Below are 21,280 nucleotides of genomic sequence, written 5' to 3'. Positions count from 1 at the left end.
GTACACATGAACACACACACAGGGACATTACACACACACACACACAGGGTACACACAGATTACACACACACAGGGTAAACCACACACACACACACAGGGTACACAACAGCCGTGGGGTATTTTTGATTGTCTGTACAAATGTTGCACGTGTTCCAATAAATTGTATGGCATGTTTTTTCTTTTTCATGTCTCTCTTTTAATGAATAAAGCCCTTAGAGAGACATTACAGATTAACAGATTATCATGACTAAACCCTTAGAGACATTACAGATTAACATGAATAAAACCCTTAGAGAGACATTACAGATTAACAGATTATCATGACTAAACCCTTAGAGACATTACAGATTAACATGAATAAAACCCTTAGAGAGACATTACAGATTAACAGATTATCATGAATAAACCCTTAGAGAGACATTACAGATTAACATGAATAAAACCCTTAGGAGAGACATTACAGATTAACAGATTATCATGAATAAACCCTTAGAGAGACATTACAGATTAACATGAATAAAACTAGTCCCCTTAGAGAGACATTACAGATTAACAGATTATCATGAATAAAACCCTTAGAGAGACATTACAGATTAACAGATTATCATGACTAAACCCTTAGAGACATTACAGATTAACATGAATAAAACCCTTAGAGAGACATTACAGATTAACAGATTATCATGAATAAACCCTTAGAGAGACATTACAGATTAACAGATTATCATGAATAAACCCTTAGAGAGACATTACAGATTAACAGATTATCATGAATAAACCCTTAGAGAGACATTACAGATTAACATGAATAAAACCCTTAGGAGACATTACAGATTAACATGAATAAACCCTTAAGAGAGACATTACATGACAGAATAACATGGAAGGACAAACTATATGAGCCTGGTGTCTATTTACAACAGCACACTGGTTTCCAAAACTAGTCCACATCCAGGACTATGTTTATCAGAAACTAGTCCGTTTCCTGCTACTACATGTTATTGTTGTCTTTCTAGCGTCCTTTTAAAACATGGCTTCCTTCACACAACAAGAAATGTAGCTTTTATGAAAATATCATCACTCCCTATCTGTATCATATTACTGTGTGTGCATGCCTACTTTCCTTAGTGTGCGTGTGCCTGCTTTCCTTAGTGTGTGTGTGTGTGTGCCTGCTTTCCTTAGTCTGTGTGTGTGTATGCCTGCTTTCCTTAGTGTGTGTGTGTGTGTGTGTGTGTGCGCGCATGCCTGCCTTCCTTAGTGTGTGTGTGTGTGTGTGTGTGTATGTGTGCATACCTGCTTTCCTGTGTGTGTGTGTGCATGCCTGTTTCCTTGTGTGTGTGTGTGTGCATGCCTGCTGTCCTTAGTGTGTGTGTGCCTGCTTTCCTTAGTGTGTGTGTGTGTGTGCCTGCTTTCCTTAGTGTGTGTGTGTGTGTGTGTTAGTGATCGTCACATTCCTCTCCCATGAGAACTGTTTACCCAACACGTGTTTGAAGTCACAGTCCAACTCGACACATTTTACTACATACATAACACCATCCCGCTGCCCGTACTACCTGGGGCTTGTACCTTATTAAAAACACTGCAATATATTTGCTGAACTACACTACGACTGTAAAAGATGGAACTCTAAGTGACTAAGATGCTAAAATGATGTAACCAAAGTTAATACTAAAACACTATAAACTGTTGGAAAGTAAAATATGAAAAGGATTGAAATATTTGTTGTTCAGGACACAGAAAGACTGGATGTACTCTGTTGGCCTGCTGACTTCACCGCGTGAAAGGGTAGGAGGAGCTGAAAGAGAGTGAGTTGGCATGTTTACAATAGGTTCAGGGTCAGTTAGCATGTTAGCATGTTTCTGTATGTTTACAATAGGTTCAGGGTCAGTTAGCAGGTTAGCATGTTTCTATAGGTTTACAATAGGTTCAGGGTCAGTTAGCAGGTTAGCATGTTTCTATAGGTTTACAATAGGTTCAGGGTCAGTTAGCAGGTTAGCATGTTTCTATAGGTTTACAATAGGTTCAGGGTCAGTTAGCATGTTAGCATGTTTCTATAGGTTTACAATAGGTTCAGGGTCAGTTAGCATGTTTCTATAGGTTTACAATAGGTTCAGGGTGTTTCTATAGGTTTACAATAGGTTCAGGGTCGTTATCATGTTTCTATAGGTTTACAATAGGTTCAGGGTCAGTTAGCATGTTAGCATGTTTCTGTAGGTTTACAATAGGTTCAGGGTCAGTTAGCAGTGTTAGCATGTTTCTATAGGTTTACAATAGGTTCAGGGTCAGTTATCATGTTTCTATAGGTTTACAATAGGTTTAGGGTCAGTTAGCATGTTTCTATAGGTTTACAATAGGTTCAGGGTCAGTTAGCATGTTTCTATAGGTTTACAATAGGTTCAGGGTCAGTTAACATGTTTCTATAGGTTTACAATAGGTTCAGGGTCAGTTAGCATGTTAGCATGTTTCCAAGGTTTACAATAGGTTCAGGGTCAGTTAGCATGTTAGCATGTTTCTATAGATTTACAATAGGTTCAGGGTCAGTTATGTTTCTATAGGTTTACAATAGGTTCAGGGTCAGTTATCATGTTTCTATAGGTTTACAATAGGTTCAGGGTCAGTTAGCATGTTTCTATAGGTTTACAATAGGTTCAGGGTCAGTTAGCATGTTTCTGTTTACAATATAGGTTTACAATAGGTTCAGGGTCAGTTAGCATGTTTCTATAGGTTTACAATAGGTTCAGGGTCAGTTAGCATGTTTCTATAGGTTTACAATAGGTTCAGGGTCAGTTAGCATGTTAGCATGTTTCTATAGGTTTACAATAGGTTCAGGGTCAGTTATCATGTTTCTATAGGTTTACAATAGGTTCAGGGTCAGTTAGCATGTTTCTATAGGTTTACAATAGGTTCAGGGTCAGTTAGCATGTTTCTATAGGTTTACAATAGGTTCAGGGTCAGTTAGCATGTTTCTATAGGTTTACAATAGGTTTAGGGTCAGTTAGCATGTTTCTATAGGTTTACAATAGGTTTAGGGTCAGTTAGCATGTTTCTATAGGTTTACAATAGGTTCAGGGTCAGTTAGCATGTTTCTATAGAGTTTACAATAGGTTCAGGGTCAGTTAGCATGTTTCTATAGGTTTATGCATAGGTTCCAGGGTCAGTTAGCATGTTTCTATAGGTTCAGCGTGTTAGCATGTTTCTATAGATTCACTTTATAGGTTCAGGGCAAAAGTAGCATGTATAGGCTTTACAATAGGTTCAGTGTATATCATGTTCACTATAGGTTCAGGGTCAGTTAGCATGTTTCTATAGGTTTACAATAGGTTCATGTTTCAGTTAGCATGTTCACTATAGGTTCAGGGTCAGTTAGCAGTTGTTTCTATAGGTTCCAGGGTCAGTTAGCATGTTTCTATAGGTTCAGTTAGCATGTTAGCAGTTTCATAGATTGCTATAGGTTCAGGGTCAGTTAGCATGTTTATAGGTTCAGTTAGCATGTTAGCATGTTTCTATAGATTCACCATAGGTTCAGGATCAGTTAGCGTGTTAGCATGTCTCACCTCGTGCGCTGACCTCTGCTGGCCTCAGCAAACTTGTGTCTGAACAGAAAGCTGGCCAGAGCATCTGCAACCTGCACAAGAGACAACATGCATGTTAGTGTGTGTGTGTGTGTGTGTGTGTGTGTGTGTGTGTGTGTGTGTGCCATGTGTGTGTGTGTGTGTGTGTGTGTGTGTGTGTGTGTCTTACTTTGTCTGGTGTGTCCTCGTGCACTGCGTGGCCACTAGGGGGCAGCACCTGCATCATGAATTTGCCTGAGGAGAATAATATAACAGGTGGCTTTCAGTCAGAGAACAGTGTGTGTGTGTGTGTCAATCTTGCACACACTCCACTCTCTTTCTCAGACACACACATGCACACTAGATCTATCACATAGTCTTGTACAGCTAACACACAATTCAGTCCCATTCAAAATACTATTTTCCTAAACCCAACCCCTAGCTCCTAACCCTAAACAAACCCTAGCTCCTAACCCTAAACCCAACCCTAGCTCCTAAAACCCTAAACCAAACCCTAGCTCCTAACCCTAAACCCAACCCTAGCTCCTAACCCTAACCCTAGCTACTAACCCTAAACCCAAACCGAGCTCTAACCTAATTCTAACCCAAGCTCTAACCCTAAACCCAACACTAGTTCCTAACCCTAAAACAAACCCTAGCTCCTAACCTAACCCTAAACTCAACCCTAGTTCCTAAACCTAACCCTAGCTCCTAACCCTAAAACAAACCCTAAAACTAACCCTAAACCCAACCTAGCTCCTAACCCTAAAACCAACCCTAGCTCCTAACCCTAAGCCCAACCCTAGCTCCTAACCCTAAACCGAACCCTAGCTCCTAACCCTAAACCCAACCCTAGCTCCTAACCTAAACCCAACCCTAGCTCCTAACCCTAAACCCAACCCTAGCTCCTAACCCTAGCTGCCTAACCCTAACCCTAAACCCTAAACCAACCCTAGCTCCCTAACCCTAACCCCCAACCCTAGCTCTAAACCTAACCCTAGCACCTTAACCTAGCTCCTAACCCTAAAACCAACCCTAGCTCCTAACCCTAACCCCAACCACTAACCCCAACCCTAATTCTAACCCCAAACCCAACACTAGTACTAACCCTAATTCTAACCCTAAACCCAACACTAGTTCCTAACTCTAAAACAAACCCCAGCTCTAACCCTAAAACTAACCCTAGCTCTAACCCTAAACTCAACCCTAGCTCCTAAACCTAACCCTAGCACCTTAACCTAGCTCCTAACCCTAAAACAAACCCTAGCTCCTAACCCTAAACCCAAACCTAGCTCCCTAACCCTAATTCTAACCCTAGCTCTAACCTTAAAACCAACCCAAAACCTAAACCCTCAGAAATAGAAATAGTATTTGACCTCATGGGGACCAACAAAATGTCCCCAGTTGGTCATTAATTTCTGTTCATATACTAATCTTGTGGGACTTCTGGTCTTCAAGTGGTTTCAACACACACACACACACACACACACACACACACACACACACACACACACACACACACACACACACACACACACACACACACACACACACACACACACACACACACACACACACACACACACACACACACACACAGTTTCACACACAGTCGTTTGGTTGTACACTGTGTTGCTCTACAGTTTAATGCTGTTCCAACCTACCTTGCATTTGGCCTATAGTCAGGTCTCTGTCCAGACGATCTACACCTGGAGACAAACACATCATTATTTTACCTCACAGGTTTCTTTTAAAGGGAACCCCCCACACACACACTAGACACAGAGACATAGAAATGGTATCCAACAGTTCATCTGCCTCTCTGGGGAAATCAGATGTTGCACTATCGTTTCAAGATGACAGCAATATGACATTTGGCCAAGGTGCAGCCAAAATGGACAACAAACAAGAGATACGATTCCCGCCTATGACGTACCCAGTAGGTTACCCAGTAGGTTACCCAGTAGGTTACCCAGTAGGTTACCCAGTAGGTTACCCAGGTTACCTGGGGTAAAGTAGGGATGGATTAGACTGTAGTGTCATGTATCTGGGGTAAAGTAGGGATGGATTAGACTGTAGTGTCATGTATCTGGGGTAAAGTAGGGATGGATTAGACTGTAGTGCCATGTATCTGGGGTAAAGTAGGGATGGATTAGACTGTAGTGTCATGTATCTGGGGTAAAGTAGGGATGGATTAGACTGTAGTGCCATGTATCTGGGGTAAAGTAGGGATGGATTAGACTGTAGTGTCATGTATCTGGGGTAAAGTAGGGATGGATTAGACTGTAGTGCCATGTAGTGCCATGTATCTGGGGTAAAGTAGGGATGGATTAGACTGTAGTGCCATGTAGTGCCATGTATCTGGGGTAAAGTAGGGATGGATTAGACTGTAGTGCCATGTATCTGGGGTAAAGTAGGGATGGATTAGACTGTAGAGTCATGTATCTGGGGTAAAGTAGGGATGGATTAGACTGTAGTGTCATGTAGTGCCATGTATCTGGGGTAAAGTAGGGATGGATTAGACTGTAGTGTCATGTATCTGGGGTAAAGTAGGGATGGATTAGACTGTAGTTTCATGTATCTGGGGGTAAAGTAGGGATGGATTAGACTGTAGTGTCACGATTAGTGCCATGTATCTGGGGTAAAGTAGGGATGGATTAGACTGTAGTGCCATGTATCTGGGGTAAAGTAGGGATGGATTAGACTGTAGTGCCATGTATCTGGGGTAAAGTAGGGATGGATTAGACTGTAGTGCCATGTATCTGATCTGGGGTAAAGTAGGGATGGATTAGACTGTAGTGTCATGTATCTGGGGTAAAGTAGGGATGGATTAGACTGTAGTGTCATGTATCTGGGGTAAAGTAGGGATGGATTAGACTGTAGTGCCATGTATCTGGGGTAAAGTAGGGATGGATTAGACTGTAGTGCCATGTAGTGCCATGTATCTGGGGTAAAGTAGGGATGGATTAGACTGTAGTGTCATGTAGTGTCATGTATCTGGGGTAAAGTAGGGATGGATTAGACTGTAGTGTCATGTATCTGGGGTAAAGTAGGGATGGATTAGACTGTAGTGCCATGTATCTGGGGTAAAGTAGGGATGGATTAGACTGTAGTGCCATGTATCTGGGGTAAAGTAGTGATGGATTAGACTGTAGTGTCATGTATCTGGGGTAAAGTAGGGATGGATTAGACTGTAGTGTCATGTAGTGCCATGTATCTGGGGTAAAGTAGGGATGGATTAGACTGTAGTGTCATGTATCTGGGGTAAAGTAGGGATGGATTAGACTGTAGTGTCATGTATCTGGGGTAAAGTAGGGATGGATTAGACTGTAGTGTCATGTATCTGGGGTAAAGTAGGGATGGATTAGACTGTAGTGCCATGTATCTGGGGTAAAGTAGGGATGGATTAGACTGTAGTGTCATGTATCTGGGGTAAAGTAGGGATGGATTAGACTGTAGTGCCATGTATCTGGGGTAAAGTAGGGATGGATTAGACTGTAGTGTCATGTATCTGGGGTAAAGTAGGGATGGATTAGACTGTAGTGCCATGTAGTGCCATGTATCTGGGGTAAAGTAGGGATGGATTAGACTGTAGTGTCATGTAGTGTCATGTATCTGGGGTAAAGTAGGGATGGATTAGACTGTAGTGCCATGTATCTGGGGTAAAGTAGGGATGGATTAGACTGTAGTGCCATGTATCTGGGGTAAAGTAGGGATGGATTAGACTGTAGTGCCATGTAGTGCCATGTATCTGGGGTAAAGTAGGGATGGATTAGACTGTAGGGATGGAGTGTCATGTAGTGTATCTGGGGTAAAGTAGGGATGGATTAGATGTAGTGTCATGTATCTGGGGTAAAGTAGGGATGGATTAGACTGTAGTGTCATGTATCTGGGGTAAAGTAGGGATGGATTAGACTGTAGTGCCATGTATCTGGGGTAAAGTAGGGATGGATTAGACTGTAGTGCCATGTATCTGGGGTAAAGTAGTGATGGATTAGACTGTAGTGTCATGTATCTGGGGTAAAGTAGGGATGGATTAGACTGTAGTGTCATGTAGTGCCATGTATCTGGGGTAAAGTAGGGATGGATTAGACTGTAGTGTCATGTATCTGGGGTAAAGTAGGGATGGATTAGACTGTAGTGTCATGTATCTGGGGTAAAGTAGGGATGGATTAGACTGTAGTGTCATGTATCTGGGGTAAAGTAGGGATGGATTAGACTGTAGTGCCATGTATCTGGGGTAAAGTAGGGATGGATTAGACTGTAGTGTCATGTATCTGGGGTAAAGTAGGGATGGATTAGACTGTAGTGCCATGTATCTGGGGTAAAGTAGGGATGGATTAGACTGTAGTGTCATGTATCTGGGGTAAAGTAGGGATGGATTAGACTGTAGTGTCATGTATCTGGGGTAAAGTAGGGATGGATTAGACTGTAGTGTCATGTATCTGGGGTAAAGTAGGGATGGATTAGACTGTAGTGTCATGTATCTGGGGTAAAGTAGGGATGGATTAGACTGTAGTGTCACGTATCTGGGGTAAAGTAGGGATGGATTAGACTGTAGTGTCATGTATCTGGGGTAAAGTAGGGATGGATTAGACTGTAGTGTCATGTATCTGGGGTAAAGTAGGGATGGATTAGACTGTAGTGCCATGTATCTGGGGTAAAGTAGGGATGGATTAGACTGTAGTGTCATGTATCTGGGGTAAAGTAGGGATGGATTAGACTGTAGTGTCATGTATCTGGGGTAAAGTAGGGATGGATTAGACTGTAGTGTCATGTAGTGCCATGTATCTGGGGTAAAGTAGGGATGGATTAGACTGTATCTGGGGTAAGGTAGGGATGGTGTCATGTAGTGCCATGTATCTGGGGTAAAGTAGGGATGGATTAGACTGTAGTGCCATGTATCTGGGGTAAGGTAGGGATGGATTAGACTGTAGTGTCATGTATCTGGGGTAAAGTAGGGATGGATTAGACTGTAGTGTCATGTAGTGCCATGTATCTGGGGTAAAGTAGGGATGGATTAGACTGTAGTGCCATGTATCTGGGGTAAAGTAGGGATGGATTAGACTGTAGTGCCATGTAGTGCCATGTATCTGGGGTAAAGTAGGGATGGATTAGACTGTAGTGTCATGTAGTGTCATGTATCTGGGGTAAAGTAGGGATGGATTAGACTGTAGTGTCATGTATCTGGGGTAAAGTAGGGATGGATTAGACTGTAGTGTCATGTATCTGGGGTAAAGTAGGGATGGATTAGACTGTAGTGTCATGTATCTGGGGTAAAGTAGGGATGGATTAGACTGTAGTGTCATGTATCTGGGGTAAAGTAGGGATGGATTAGACTGTAGTGCCATGTATCTGGGGTAAAGTAGGGATGGATTAGACTGTAGTGTCATGTATCTGGGGTAAAGTAGGGATGGATTAGACTGTAGTGTCATGTATCTGGGGTAAAGTAGGGATGGATTAGACTGTAGTGTCATGTAGTGCCATGTATCTGGGGTAAAGTAGGGATGGATTAGACTGTAGTGTCATGTAGTGCCATGTATCTGGGGTAAAGTAGGGATGGATTAGACTGTAGTGCCATGTATCTGGGGTAAAGTAGGGATGGATTAGACTGTAGTGCCATGTATCTGGGGTAAAGTAGGGATGGATTAGACTGAGTGTCATGTAGTGCCATGTATCTGGGGTAAAGTAGGGATGGATTAGACTGTAGTGCCATGTATCTGGGGTAAAGTAGGGATGGATTAGACTGTAGTGCCATGTAGTGCCATGTATCTGGGGTAAAGTAGAGATGGATTAGACTGTAGTGTCATGTAGTGTCATGTATCTGTATCTGGGGTAAAGTAGGGATGGATTAGACTGTAGTGTCATGTATCTGGGGTAAAGTAGGGATGGATTAGACTGTAGTGCCATGTATCTGGGGTAAAGTAGGGATGGATTAGACTGTAGTGCCATGTATCTGGGGTAAAGTAGTGATGGATTAGACTGTAGTGTCATGTATCTGGGGTAAAGTAGGGATGGATTAGAGTGTCTGTAGTGTCATGTAGTGCCATGTATCTGGGGTAAAGTAGGGATGGATTAGACTGTAGTGTCATGTATCTGGGGTAAAGTAGGGATGGATTAGACTGTAGTGTCACGTAGTGCCATGTATCTGGGGTAAAGTAGGGATGGATTAGACTGTAGTGCCATGTATCTGGGGTAAAGTAGGGATGGATTAGACTGTAGTGTCATGTATCTGGGGTAAAGTAGGGATGGATTAGACTGTAGTGCCATGTATCTGGGGTAAAGTAGTGATGGATTAGACTGTAGTGTCATGTATCTGGGGTAAAGTAGGGATGGATTAGACTGTAGTGTGTCATGTATCTGGGGTAAAGTAGGGATGGATTAGACTGTAGTGCCATGTATCTGGGGTAAAGTAGGGATGGATTAGACTGTAGTGCCATGTATCTGGGGTAAAGTAGTGATGGATTAGACTGTAGTGTCATGTATCTGGGGTAAAGTAGGGATGGATTAGACTGTAGTGCCATGTAGTGCCATGTATCTGGGGTAAAGTAGGGATGGATTAGACTGTAGTGTCATGTATCTGGGGTAAAGTAGGGATGGATTAGACTGTAGTGTCATGTATCTGGGGTAAAGTAGGGATGGATTAGACTGTAGTGTCATGTATCTGGGGTAAAGTAGGGATGGATTAGACTGTAGTGCCATGTATCTGGGGTAAAGTAGGGATGGATTAGACTGTAGTGTCATGTATCTGGGGTAAAGTAGGGATGGATTAGACTGTAGTGTCACGTATCTGGGGTAAAGTAGGGATGGATTAGACTGTAGTGCCATGTATCTGGGGTAAAGTAGGGATGGATTAGACTGTAGTGCCATGTATCTGGGGTAAAGTAGGGATGGATTAGACTGTAGTGCCATGTATCTGGGGTAAAGTAGGGATGGATTAGACTGTAGTGCCATGTATCTGGGGTAAGGTAGGGATGGATTAGACTGTAGTGTCATGTATCTGGGGTAAAGTAGTGATGGATTAGACTGTAGTGCCATGTATCTGGGGTAAAGTAGGGATGGATTAGACTGTAGTGTCACGTATCTGGGGTAAAGTAGGGATGGATTAGACTGTAGTGCCATGTATCTGGGGTAAAGTAGCTGGGGTAAAGTAGGGATGGATTAGACTGTAGTGTCATGTATCTGGGGTAAAGTAGGGATGGATTAGACTGTAGTGTCATGTATCTGGGGTAAAGTAGGGATGGATTAGACTGTAGTGTCATGTAGTGTCATGTATCTGGGGTAAAGTGGGGATGGATTAGACTGTAGTGCCATGTATCTGGGGTAAAGTAGGGATGGATTAGACTGTAGTGTCATGTATCTGGGGTAAAGTAGGGATGGATTAGACTGTAGTGTCATGTATCTGGGGTAAAGTAGGGATGGATTAGACTGTAGTGTCATGTATCTGGGGTAAAGTAGGGATGGATTAGACTGTAGTGTCATGTATCTGGGGTAAAGTAGGGATGGATTAGACTGTAGTGCCATGTATCTGGGGTAAAGTAGGGATGGATTAGACTGTAGTGTCATGTATCTGGGGTAAAGTAGGGATGGATTAGACTGTAGTGCCATGTATCTGGGGTAAAGTAGGGATGGATTAGACTGTATTGTGACATACCTGCTAACAGGAGGAGTTTGGGCAGGTTGCATCCCAGGAACAGATTGGAGATTCCTCTGAACCATCCGTCCCAGTACTTCTCTGCTTTGGACAGGTCTATACGCCAGCTGTACACACCCTGATAACACACCAAAGGGTTAAACCCGTCACCAAGGTAACGAGTAAAAAAAACACACTGAATGCATCGGTCACTTCTGCCTCTCCTATCTGGAGTGCGTAAACTGAACAACAACAACAGCAAAAAAAAAAATCGAAATACTGGTCACACTCAAATGTGAGACCAGCGACCCCTGTAATAAGTATACACAACGCTGTGTTGAGAATGGATCGGTGAACTGTTTAAGAGAAAAATCACTGAAAAGAGCGTCTCACTCTTAACAAGGAGGACTTTAATAGCTGCATGCTGTTTTTGATGCCACACTGTTAAACTAGCAAAGGGGACCGTCACTGCTGCTCGACGAGACTAGAGTCCTCTCCAGTAGCCGCTGTGGATTCTACCATGAATATGAACCAGGAGACTAGAGTCCTCTCCAGTAGCCGCTGTGGATTCTACCATGAATATGAACCAGGAGACTAGAGTCCTCTCCAGTAGCCGCTGTGGATTCTACCATGAATATGAACCAGGAGACTCGAGTCCTCTCCAGTAGCCGCTGTGGATTCTACCATGAATATGAACCAGGAGACTAGAGTCCTCTCCAGTAGCCGCTGTGGATTCTACCATGAATATGAACCAGGAGACTAGAGTCCTCTCCAGTAGCCGCTGTGGATTCTACCATGAATATGAACCAGGAGACTAGAGTCCTCTCCAGTAGCCGCTGTGGATTCTACCATGAATATGAACCAGGAGACTAGAGTCCTCTCCAGTAGCCGCTGTGGATTCTACCATGAATATGAACCAGGAGACTAGAGTCCTCTCCAGTAGCCGCTGTGGATTCTACCATGAATATGAACCAGGAGACTAGAGTCCTCTCCAGTAGCCGCTGTGGATTCTACCATGAATATGAACCAGGAGACTAGAGTCCTCTCCAGTAGCCGCTGTGGATTCTACCATGAATATGAACCAGGAGACTAGAGTCTTCTCCAGTAGCCGCTGTGGATTCTACCATGAATATGAACCAGGAGACTAGAGTCCTCTCCAGTAGCCGCTGTGGATTCTACCATGAATATGGACCAGTAGACTAGAGTCCTCTCCAGTAGCCGCTGTGGATTCTACCATGAATATGGACCAGTAGACTAGAGTCCTCTCCAGTAGCCGCTGTGGATTCTACCATGAATATGAACCAGGAGACTAGAGTCCTCTCCAGTAGCCGCTGTGGATTCTACCATGAATATGAACCAGGAGACTAGAGTCCTCTCCAGTAGCCGCTGTGGATTCTACCATGAATATGAACCAGGAGACTAGAGTCCTCTCCAGTAGCCGCTGTGGATTCTACCATGAATATGAACCAGGAGACTAGAGTCCTCTCCAGTAGCCGCTGTGGATTCTACCATGAATATGGACCAGTAGACTAGAGTCCTCTCCAGTAGCCGCTGTGGATTCTACCATGAATATGAACCAGGAGACTCGAGTCCTCTCCAGTAGCTGCTGTGGATTCTACCATGAATATGGACCAGTAGACTAGAGTCCTCTCCAGTAGCTGCTGTGGATTCTACCATGAATATGAACCAGTAGACTAGAGTCCTCTCCAGTAGCCGCTGTGGATTCTACCATGAATATGAACCAGGAGACTCGAGTCCTCTCCAGTAGCCGCTGTGGATTCTACCATGAATATGAACCAGGAGACTAGAGTCCTCTCCAGTAGCCGCTGTGGATTCTACCATGAATATGAACCAGGAGACTAGAGTCCTCTCCAGTAGCCGCTGTGGATTCTACCATGAATATGAACCAAGAGACTAGAGTCCTCTCCAGTAGCCGCTGTGGATTCTACCATGAATATGAACCAGGAGACTCGAGTCCTCTCCAGTAGCCGCTGTGGATTCTACCATGAATATGAACCAGGAGACTAGAGTCCTCTCCAGTACCTGCTGTGGATTCTACCCTGATTATGGACCATTTTCCCAGGTTGACGAGCTGGAGAACGACTGCGTAGTTCGGTGTTGAGGTGGAGTCGAGTTGGATGTAGGAGAGTAAGATATTCCCAAAGCATCCTCCCCTGCCTTCTCGTACAGACCTGCGGCTATCAAATAATTTTGTGGCTCAGACCCCTCTGTCTGTTGGGGCAGCAGGTAGCCTAGTGTTTAGAGCGTTGGACCAGTTGCTGGATCGAGCTGACAAGGTAAAAGTCTGTCATCCCTGAACAAGACAGTTAACCCACTGTAGGGTGCATCACTGTAGTAGACTGTATCTCACTGTAGTAGACTGTATCTCACTGTAGTAGACTATCTCACTGTAGACTGTATCTCACTGTAGTAGACTGTATCTCACTGCCGTAGACTGTATCTCACTGTAGTAGACTATCTCACTGTAGACTGTATCTCACTGTAGTAGACTGTATCTCACTGCCGTAGACTGTATCTCACTGTAGTAGACTGTAGACTGTATCTCACTGTAGTAGACTGCATCTCACTGCCGTAGACTGTATCTCACTGTAGTAGACTGTAGACTGTATCTCACTGTAGTAGACTGTATCTCACTGTAGTAGACTGTAGACTGTATCTCACTGTAGTAGACTGTATCTCACTGTAGTAGGCTGTACTGAGTACTGTATCTCACTGTAGTAGACTGTATCTCACTGTAGTAGGCTGTAGACTGTATCTCACTGTAGTAGACTGTATCTCACTGTAGTAGACTGTAGACTGTATCTCACTGTAGTAGGCTGTAGACTGTATCTCACTGTAGTAGACTGTATCTCACTGTAGTAGACTGTAGACTGCATCTCACTGTAGTAGACTGTAGACTGCATCTCACTGTAGTAGACTGTATCTCACTGTAGTAGACTATCTCACTGTAGACTGTATCTCACTGTAGTAGACTGTATCTCACTGCCGTAGACTGTATCTCACTGTAGTAGACTGTGGACTGTATCTCACTGTAGTAGACTGCATCTCACTGCCGTAGACTGTATCTCACTGTAGTAGACTGTAGACTGTATCTCACTGTAGTAGACTGTATCTCACTGCCGTAGACTGTATCTCACTGCTGTATCTCACGTAGACTGTATCTCACTGTAGTAGACTGTAGACTGTATCTCACTGTAGTAGACTGTATCTCACTGTAGTAGGCTGTAGACTGTATCTCACTGTAGTAGACTGTATCTCACTGTAGTAGGCTGTAGACTGTATCTCACTGTAGTAGACTGTATCTCACTGTAGTAGACTGTAGACTGTATCTCACTGTAGTAGGCTGTAGACTGGATCTCACTGTAGTAGACTGCATCTCACTGTAGTAGACTGTAGACTGCATCTCACTGTAGTAGACTGCATCTCACTGTAGTAGGCTGCATCTCACTGCAATGTCTCCCATCTCGACTGTATCTCATGTTTTGGTTTTCTGGATCTCCATTATTGCTCCATGTTACCACTGGCTACTGTTCAGAAGGCTACCGGTAATGTTACCATGGCTAGACTGTTCAGTAAACTACCATGAATGTTACCATGGCTACTGCATCTCACTGTAAATCTCACTGCAATGTAATGTTATCTCATGTTTTGGTTTACTGGTTCCAATAGGCTACAGTAGGCTACTAATGTTACCACGGTTACTGGTAATGTTCAATAGGCTACCGGTAATGTTACCATGGCTACGTTCAGTAAACTACCATGAATGTTACCATGGCTACGTTCAGTAAACTACCGGTAATGTTACCACGGTTACGTTCAGTAGGCTACCGGTAATGTTACCACGGCTACATTAAGTTGAAAAGCTTTCTCGAACATAGCAGATATAAATTAATTGAATAGAGCCAACGTTAGTCCTTATTTCAACATGTCAGAGAGGCATATTTGCTCTGCATAGTATATTCTATCTGAATGTTCCAAAACATTGCGTCCTGCTGAACGTGCCCACCAGGTCGTTAGCTAGAACTAGCTAGTGAGGTAACGTGGTGTAGCTTGTTCATGTGTTTAACGGTCCAGGCCGTACGGTAGCCTATAAGGGCCAGAATCAAGCAGTTTTCTCTGAGGAAAGTAGGAAGACTTGGCTTACATTGGTTACAGAACCTGTATATGAAATGTTGTGGGAAAAGTTGGAGGGTTGAGAGAGATTGTAAATTCAAACACCACCTAATTTTCTAGAGCCTTACTCAAGAGAAATGCAAACAGACTTGTTCAACTATTAAACTCAATCCTGCTTTTGTTTTAAATTTGTAAAACAGCTTGTGTTTCTTAACCAGTCAAAGGGTAGCTAACAAGAAGGTTGGTGGTGACTGGTTAGCTAAGGTGAAGCAAGAGAGTCGCCTGCGTGATCTGTATAATCGGAGGCGGAGCCGGAGCGTGTCTGCCCCTCTGCAGCTCACCAGCTGATGTCGGCTGTGTGCCAGGTGTGGCGTGTTCTTCCCACTGCTCAGCGCATCTACGCTGCTAATATTAATTATGTTTATCATGATGTAAAAAGTTCTCAATATCTCCAAAAACTATTGTCCAGTCCACTTAGTAGTCATATTTTAGTCACAGAGATAATATTGTCTCGTTTTAGTCAACATTAAAAAAACATTCATTTAGCTATAGTTTTTTTCTGGATCTATTCAGTAAGTAAGTTATAGTCTCATCAAAATTTTTGTCTACAAAATTAACACTGCACTGAACTACTTAAGTAAATCCTCTTTTAGTTTTAAAGCACTTCATTGCTGGATCCAACTACACAATACATTTCAATGTTCTGGTGCCGTTCTGGCAATTTAAATCATTAACTGGGGACCTTCTTCTTGAATAGCGTGTTGTGTTGTGTTGTAATTTACTGGTTTTCTATTACATTATATAGTTTTTGTTTGATTTTGTCTTTTGATAATGTTTCTGATAATATATATTTGCTCCCTTGTGAAAGATACCCTTGTCTCATTGGCTTAAATAGAGGTAAATCAACAAACAAAATGGTGGGTGTGTGTGTGTGTGTGTGGTGTGTGGTGTGTGTGTGGTGTGTGTGTAAAAGACGTTGGTTTCTTACCTCGGGTTCCGGGATGCTCACCTCTGAGGTACCGTCTGGCTTGTCGCTAACGTAGCTCGGGTCAACGCAGATCTCCTCGTTGCCCTCGACGACTACGTCACTAACAGGGACGGCCTGCTCAGGCGATTCAACAACATCCTCCACCTCTACATGCCTACAGAGTACAGGTGAGAAATTTTGAGAAGTCTAAATTGGATCCTTGGGAAGTCCAACTCTGATGTCACCCCATTGAAGTTGACATTTTAATGGTGAAAGTGGAACTCCAGTTTAGCACCTGATTTACTGAACAGAAGGCACATCTCAAAAGGTGGTCCAGGTAAGTCATGATGCAGATCTCAGATTCCCTATGTGAAGTTTGCAGTTGTGTATAAAAAAACTATTTTGCTCTTTTTTGTGTTTTTTTTTTACCGTTTAGTCTACTTTAAATGAAATGTATTTTATTTATAAAGCCGTTCTTACATCAGCTGATATCTCAAAGTGCTGTACAGAAACCCAGCCTAAAACCCTCAAACAGCAGGCAATGTAGATGTAGAAGCACGGTGGCTAGGAAAAACTCCCTAGAAAGGCCAAAACCTAGGAAGAACCCTAGAGAGGAACCAGGCTATGTGGGGGTGGCCCGTCCTCTTCTGGCTGTGCCGGGTGGAGATTATAACAGAACATGGCCAAGATGTTCAAGTGTTCATAAATGACCAGCATGGTGAAATAAATAATCACAGTGAACAGGTCAGGGTTCCATAGCTGCAGGCAGAACATTTACGGTATTTATACTTGAGTATCGCTTTCAACAGCAAAAGTTCCAAAATCGCCAGAGGACATCTTTAAGGTCCGGTTTTGGGTCATCTTCTTCCCAGACACTTCTGCCCAAATGAGTGAAGAGTCTGGTAGACAAACGCATCAAACTTGGCCTTTATTGGGCCTCCCGGGTGGCGCAGTGGTTAAGGGCGCTGTACTGCAGTGCCAGCTGTGCCACCAGAGACTCTGGGTTCGCGACCGGGAGGTCCGTGGGGCGATCGCTCACCAGCAACTCCTGTGGTGGGCAGGGCGCAGTGCGCGCTAACCAAGGTAGCCAGGTGCACGGTGTTTCCTCCGACACATTGGTGCGGTTGGCTTCCGGGTTGGAGGGCGCTGTGTTAAGAAGCAATGCGGCTTGGTTGGGTTGTGTATCGGGGGGACGCATGACTTTCAACCTTCGTCTCTCCCGAGCTTGTACAGGAGTTGAAGCCATGAGACAAGATAGTAGCTACTAAAAAACAATTGGACACCATGAAATTGGGGAGAAAAGGGGGTAAAATAAAAAAAACTGTAAAAAAAACCTTGTAGGCATTGTCTTAACCATTATAAAATGGTGTGTTCGGATACTGGATGCTGATTGGTTAATAAGGGAGCAAAATAGCACTATGATCTCTGTATTCCCCCGGGGGAACTGAAAACTGCTGTTCACAAATGCTCTCCATCCAACCTCACTGAGCTCGAGCTGTTTTGCAAGAAGGAATGGGAAAAAATGTCAGTCTCTCGATGTGCAAAACTGATAGAGACATACCCCAAGCGACTTACAGCTGTAATCGCAGCAAAAGCTGGCGCTACAAAGTATTAACTTAAGGGGGCTGAATAATTTTGCACGCCCAATTTTTCAGTTTTTGATTTGATAAAAAAGTTTGAAATATCCAATAAATGTCGTTCCACTTCATGATTGTGTCCCACTTGTTGTTGATTCTTCACAAAAAAATACAGTTTTATATCTTTATGTTTGAAGCCTGAAATGTGGCAAAAGGTCGCAAAGTTCAAGGGGGCCGAATACTTTCGCAAGGCAATGTATATACAACCAGCAACGACGAGAAGGGTTTACTTCAAAGCGGTATCAATAAATTAGCCAGCTAACATTGATAAACAGATTTTCTGGTTCGTTAGGAAAGATAGATCAATTAAGATATGTGTTTGGGGTCTATCAGATTTTGTAAAGTTATTTCAGAATATTTAGTATTCCCCTCTGGTTCCAGTAGAGCAGGATTAGCATGTTTTACCTCTTGATCTGTCCCACCATGGATACTCGTGCTGATTCTCGGTTCCTGATCTGACCGCTCTTAACACTGAAGGAGAGAGCATGAACACACACACAAACAAACAAACAAACAAACAGAGAGAGAGAACAGGAGCAGTTGAGAAAGAGCACTACCAACACTGTGAAACACTGAAACGTAGCATAGCGTAGCACTCTATGGAACAGCACTACCAACACTGTGAAACACTGAAACGCAGCAGAGCATAGCACTCTATGGATCAGCCCTACCAACACTGTGAAACGTAGCATAGCATAGCATAGCACTCTATGGAACAGCACTACCAACACTGTGAAACACTGACACGTAGCATAGCATATCATAGCACTCTATGGAACAGCACTACCAACACTGTGAAACACTGAAACATAGCATAGCATAGCATAGCACTCTATGGAACAGCACTACCAATATTGTGAAACAATGAAACGTAGCATAGCATAGCACTCTATGGCACAGCACTGCCAATACTGTGAAACACTGAAACATAGCATAGCATAGCATAGCATAGCACTCTATGGAACAGCACTACCAATACTGTGAAATAATGAAACGTGGCATAGCATAGCATAGCACTCTATGGAACAGACCAATAATAATAATAATAACAACAATACATGATATTTCTATAGACTGTCTTTGAAACACTACCTAACATTTAAGGAGTGGTGTGTTGCTGAACGCTACCTAACGTTAAGGAGTGGTGTGTTGCTGAACGCTACCTAACGTCAAGGAGTGGTGTGTTGCTGAACGCTACCTAACGTTAAGGAGTGGTGTGTTGGGGAACGCTACCTAACGTTAAGGAGTGGTGTGTTGGGGAACGCTACCTAACGTTAAGGAGTGGTGTGTTGGGGAACGCTACCTAACGTTAAGGAGTGGTGTGTTGGGGAACGCTACCTAACGTTAAGGAGTGGTGTGTTGCTGAACGCTACCTAACGTTAAGGAGTGGTGTGTTGCTAACGAACGCTTACCTAACGTTAAGGAGTGGTGTGTTGCTGAACGCTACCTAACGTTAAGGAGTGGTGTGTTGCTGAACGCTACCTAACGTTAAGGAGTGGTGTGTTGCTGAACGCTACCTAACGTTAAGGAGTGGTGTGTTGCTGAACGCTACCTAACGTTAAGGAGTGGTATGTTGTTGGGAACGCTACCTAACGTTAAGGAGTGGTGTGTTGCTGAACGCTACCTAACGTTAAGGAGTGGTGTGTTGCTGAACGCTACCTAACGTTAAGGAGTGGTGTGTTGCTGAACGCTACCTAACGTTAAGGAGTGGTGTGTTGCTGAACGCTACCTAACGTTAAGGAGTGGTGTGTTGGGGAACGCTCCCTAACGTTAAGGAGTGGTGTGTTGGGGAACGCTACCTAACGTTAAGGAGTGGTATGTTGCTGAACGCTACCTAACGTTAAGGAGTGGTGTGTTGCTGAACGCTACCTAACGTTAAGGAGTGGTGTGTTGCTGAACGCTCCCTAACGTTAAGGAGTGGTGTGTTGCTGAACGCTCCTCACCTCCACTCTATGGCATGGGCAATAGACTCAAAAGACCTGGGTCGCCCTTTCAGGAAGTTCTGCATGCTGTGTAGCATCTCCATGGCACTGCCTAGAGAGAGAGACCCCACAGAGCCCCAGGACAGCAACACCATTGCACCAAATCATGAGAAAACAAAAAGATCATTTACTTCACACATTGGAAAGAAATTACAACAAAAAAACTGAGCAAACTAAGATGCTACTTGGCCCTAAAAAGAAAGTACACAGTGACAGAATACCTGACCACGGTGACTGACCCAAACTTATGGAAAGTTTTGACTATGTACAGACTCAGTGAGCATAGCCTTGCTATTAAGAGAGGCCACCGTAGGCAGATCTGGCTCTCAAGAGAAGACAGGCTATGTGCTCACTGCCCACAAAATGAGGTGGACACTGAGCTGCACTTCCTAACCTGAGAAACATATTTCCCTCAGATTACACAGACCCACAAAGATTTTGAAGTGTAGTGGGGAGGAGCCTGCTGCTAACGGTATGGACTGGGCCCTACCTTCCACCACGTCTATCACCACCAGTCCTACAGTAGTGGGGAGGAGCATGCTGGAGGCGGTGTGGACAGCGATGGCCCCGCCCATACTGTGACCAACCAGGACGATGGGGGGAGGGGCCTCTCCGTAGCACGCTCGCACCACATTGGCCACATCCCTATGAGGGCGGGACAAGAGGAACAGGTGCAGTACAGGTGAGAGGTAGAGGGACAGGTGCTGTACAGGTGAGAGATAGAGGGACAGGTGCTGTACAGGTGAGAGATAGAGGGACAGGTGATGTACAGGTGAGAGATAGAGGGACAGGTGCTGTACAGGTGAGAGGCAGAGAGATAGAGGGACAGGTGATACAGGTACAGGTGATGTACAGGTGAGAGATAGAGGGACAGGTGCTGTACAGGTGAGAGGCAGAGGGACAGGTGATGTACAGGTGAGAGGCAGAGGGACAGGTGATGTACAGGTGAGAGATAGAGGGACAGGTGATGTACAGGTGAGAGGCAGAGGGACAGGTGATTTAGAGGTGAGAGGCAGAGGGACAGGTGAGAGGTAGAGGGACAGGTGAGAGATAGAGGGACAGTTGAGAGGCAGAGGGACAGGTGAGAGGCAGAGGGACAGGTGATGTACAGGTGAGAGGCAGAGGGACAGGTGAGAGATAGTGTAACAGGTGATGTACAGCTGAGAGGCAGAGGGACAGGTGAGAGATAGAGGGACAGGTGATGTACAGGTGAGAGATAGAGGGACAGGAGATGTACAGGTGAGAGATAGAGGGACAGCTGTGGACAGATGAGAGATAGTGTGACAGGTGAGATATAGAGGGACAGGTGCTGTACAGGTGAGAGGTAGAGGGACAGGTGATGTACAGGTGAGAGGCAGAGGGACAGGTGATGTACA

General features: G+C 44.1%; 1 protein-coding gene and 1 long non-coding RNA gene across 2 annotated transcripts; one reads left to right on the top strand and one right to left on the bottom strand.

Moving 5' to 3' along the window:
* Positions 1-1,212: 1,212 nt before the first annotated feature.
* On the bottom strand, positions 1,213-20,550 carry LOC135510184 (protein phosphatase methylesterase 1-like). The gene is made up of 9 exons (XM_064930978.1): positions 20,395-20,550; positions 19,866-19,956; positions 18,328-18,393; positions 16,307-16,460; positions 11,206-11,323; positions 5,216-5,260; positions 3,742-3,806; positions 3,555-3,625; positions 1,213-1,795 (listed from the first exon to the last, which is right to left on the bottom strand). Exons 1-9 carry the CDS (start codon positions 20,477-20,479, stop codon positions 1,771-1,773), a joined length of 720 nt encoding a protein of 239 aa, XP_064787050.1. The 5' UTR covers positions 20,480-20,550; the 3' UTR covers positions 1,213-1,770.
* An 89-nt stretch (positions 20,551-20,639) lies between these two features.
* On the top strand, positions 20,640-21,279 carry LOC135510185 (uncharacterized). The gene is made up of 3 exons (XR_010451084.1): positions 20,640-20,706; positions 20,760-21,191; positions 21,241-21,279. It is a non-coding gene; the product is annotated as an uncharacterized LOC135510185 (long non-coding RNA).
* Position 21,280: the final 1 nt, after the last annotated feature.

Source organism: Oncorhynchus masou, chromosome 23, assembly GCF_036934945.1.
Source record: "Oncorhynchus masou masou isolate Uvic2021 chromosome 23, UVic_Omas_1.1, whole genome shotgun sequence".
Taxonomy (NCBI): Eukaryota; Metazoa; Chordata; class Actinopteri; order Salmoniformes; family Salmonidae; genus Oncorhynchus; species Oncorhynchus masou.
The sequence above is the reverse complement of the archived record's forward strand: the minus strand, read 5'-3'. Positions and strand labels throughout refer to the sequence as shown.

Excerpts from the sequence above, each read along its gene's own strand:
- LOC135510184 (XM_064930978.1), bottom strand. The coding sequence starts at position 20,479 with ATGGGCGGGGCCATCGCTGTCCACACCGCCTCCAGCATGCTCCTCCCC. Across the intron at positions 18,394-19,865 it reads GCCCATGCCATAGAGTGGAG|TGTTAAGAGCGGTCAGATCA; the intron begins GTGAGGAGCGTT and ends TCTCTCCTTCAG. Across the intron at positions 1,796-3,554 it reads AGCAGAGGTCAGCGCACGAG|CTCCTCCTACCCTTTCACGC; the intron begins GTGAGACATGCT and ends ACTCTCTTTCAG.